Source organism: Gavialis gangeticus, unplaced genomic scaffold, assembly GCF_001723915.1.
Source record: "Gavialis gangeticus isolate Ggan-Ray unplaced genomic scaffold, GavGan_comp1, whole genome shotgun sequence".
NCBI lineage: Eukaryota > Metazoa > Chordata > Crocodylia > Gavialidae > Gavialis > Gavialis gangeticus.
In genome coordinates this window covers 29,298,921-29,301,622 of record NW_017729022.1, presented here as the reverse complement: position 1 = coordinate 29,301,622, position 2,702 = coordinate 29,298,921, and the positions used below count along the sequence as shown (strand labels likewise).

Genomic DNA, 2,702 nt, shown 5'->3' with positions numbered 1-2,702 from the left:
ATATAAATTCTATTGTTCAGTCACTAGAGACGCTCAAATACAGTAAGAGACAAAGGACAAAAAAAAGGTCTTCACTAGTACAGAAAGAAATATGCATTCACTCGCAAGGAAAATTTTGCAAATATTTTTCCACAGCATCTTACAGGGAAAACAGATGGTCCAGACTTCTAATGAAATCAGAGGAGACATTTTGAATCTATATATTTTAAATTAAACACTTTTAAAATGAAATTCTTCTTTAAGGAAACAAAAGCATTGCCAGGCAAGTTTTTAATGGTGTATTTCTTTATGGCATGTCACAGAATTGCTTGTTATAGGCCATCACATTTCTTGCTGAGTTTGCAAATTAGCATTGTCTTGTTTTGTCTGTAAGTTACAATTAGACAGAGCTACACACTGATGCAAAGTCACTGGCCAAGCTGTAGAGGGAAAATTGATGGCTCTAAAAAGTTAAGTGTCACAAGATGTTGCTAGAATAGCCACAGAAGAAACAGCTGACAGTAACACCACGGTGCCACAGATATCAGATCCCTAAATATCTGTTCATTTTGCTTAAAGCATCACATACTGTGTTCAGATCACTCCGAAGGTCTTGGACAACATTTTCTATACTCCTGGTGTCTTTCAGGATCTCAATGCTTTGTGTGTAGGGATTAAAATACACAGAAAAGGGTCGATTGATTGATTTGGCAAAGTCCCTGGAAGAAAAAGAAAATTAACACCTATTTCAGCCACATCTAAGGAAAAGAAAATTAGATTGTGTTTTATACAAGTCAAGGGAAACAATTTACCTCATCTTTTCTTTGGCTTCTTCAAAACTTTCTGAGACAAAGTAAGCTTCCTGAAAAGTGGTGATAAGGCATTCTTGCAAGCAAGTTGTTTTTGGATCAAATGCTTTCACACTGGCCTTGTCAGACAGAGCATGCTGCAAAATACACCACAGAATATGTTAAAATGTATTATGAGACTCCTGAGTGTCTAGGCTGTAGTTTTTTTATGCACCCAGCTTTTATATCACTGTTATTCTATGATTACAGTCACTTGCTAGTCTCACATATTTCACTCACAGTGGATCCTCCACCATAAATAGGATAAATAAAACTTTACTTTAAAATCTATTAGCTACTATCATTCCCCCCCACAAAGTTATTACTTAAATCATTAAGAGCAGTTCACAAATGTATTTGGGTGTCTGTGTAGAAATATAAACCTACATTTCCAGCTGGAAAGGAGAAAGTCATAAAATAAATATTCCGGGAAATGTTTCTGTACAACTACAAAAAGTAATGCCCCAAAAATATCACTTGAATGGCAGCATTGGTAATCACCTGTGTAGGCAAATACAGTCTGACCAAGCCATCCCCATAATCTGTGTCATCCATTCTTAAGCCAAACGCTCCTGCCATTTTCCTGACAATGAGTTTAGGACTGAAACTATATATCTGAAGACTAGCACATAATGTTCGTTTATTGTGTACTGATGAAATGCATTACCCTTCTACCAAGTACACTTGAGCAATAATGCTCCAAATAAATTCTGCAGAGAAACAAGAACTATATAAATAGGCATATTTATGTACAAAGCAAACATTAGGAAGACGAGGAGGCAACTGTGATTAGGTGGAGAGTAGCTTTTAGATCTTTTTTCCCTTTGTATGACTGGCAGAAGGACACTAAGAGCAGACACCCTAGGATTCAGTATACAGAACGAGCAATTGCAGCTCCCTCTCCTCTCCTTCATTTTTATTTATAGCAGCTGTTCTTGCTTCTGTACCTGCCATAGACCTTAGAGCACTGAGGATAAGTGAATTCACTCTCAGTGCTTTGTACCGAAGTACAAGTATTGAAAGCAAGCAGATTTATCTCCAGTACCTCAAATCCTTTCTCCATCTATCTATAGTGAAAGGTGTTGTATAAAAACTTGAACATACTACATGGGTAGATTACATGCAAGGAATATATCTTGTGAGTATGCAAGTGCTGCTTTTTCCTTTTCTTTCTTCATTTGCAACATGGATCTTCTTCAGAGCAGTGCAACACTGCCCATGCCTACTAAGTAATTTATTCAGGCACTGCACATGCATGCTCTTCCATGCATAAGCACAAATTAAAATGTCATGTAAACTAGTAAAGAATAATACAAATCCCACCTGTGGACTCAACTGATCTGCCTTAGCCCACATCCTGTTTGCATTTCAAAATGAATAACCACATTCCAAAAACATGGGACAACCCTTGACTACTCTGGACCTTTCCCACACTATGGTAAGCCATCCCCACCTCTCAAATTCCCTTGAATATCTCTACCTTCAAAGTGGCATTAGCAGATCTATCATACTTTTCAGTTAGATCTTGGTGCTACAGAGATATTATGCTCATGATTTTAATTGTTGGAATCCCTCTGGGTTAGAAGCAAAGTCCCATATTTGGCATCAAATCAACTTCAGCTAAGGGCCAGATTTTTCAAAGCCTTTTTTTTTTAAAGCAGATTTAGACAGCTAGTTCACCTGCTCTGAGAACTGTTGATGCATTTTACAGGAAGGAGTCCTTGAAGCGGGGACTGGATACAGTTTCGTCCCCCCAAACCCTGTGGCCTTGTGTTTAGTGCACAGAGAAGTGAGGAATGTGGGATTGGATAGCCTCAGGCAGAAGGAAACAACATATCAATATCTTTAAAAATCCCAAAGTCACTCTGTAAAATA

The 2,702-nt window shown here is 37.8% G+C and overlaps 1 protein-coding gene across 1 annotated transcript in view; it reads right to left on the bottom strand.

Annotated features, from left to right (window-relative positions):
- Positions 1-282: 282 nt before the first annotated feature.
- Positions 283-2,702, bottom strand: part of TPH2 (tryptophan hydroxylase 2) — a 126,424-nt gene continuing 124,004 nt past the window's right edge. Inside the window, exons 10-11 of the mRNA XM_019516690.1 lie at positions 792-925; positions 283-698 (exon numbers count right to left, since the gene is read on the bottom strand). Of these exons, the coding sequence (XP_019372235.1) occupies positions 524-698; positions 792-925 (309 nt within the window). The 3' untranslated portion in view covers positions 283-523. The remainder of the gene's footprint in view (positions 699-791; positions 926-2,702) is intronic.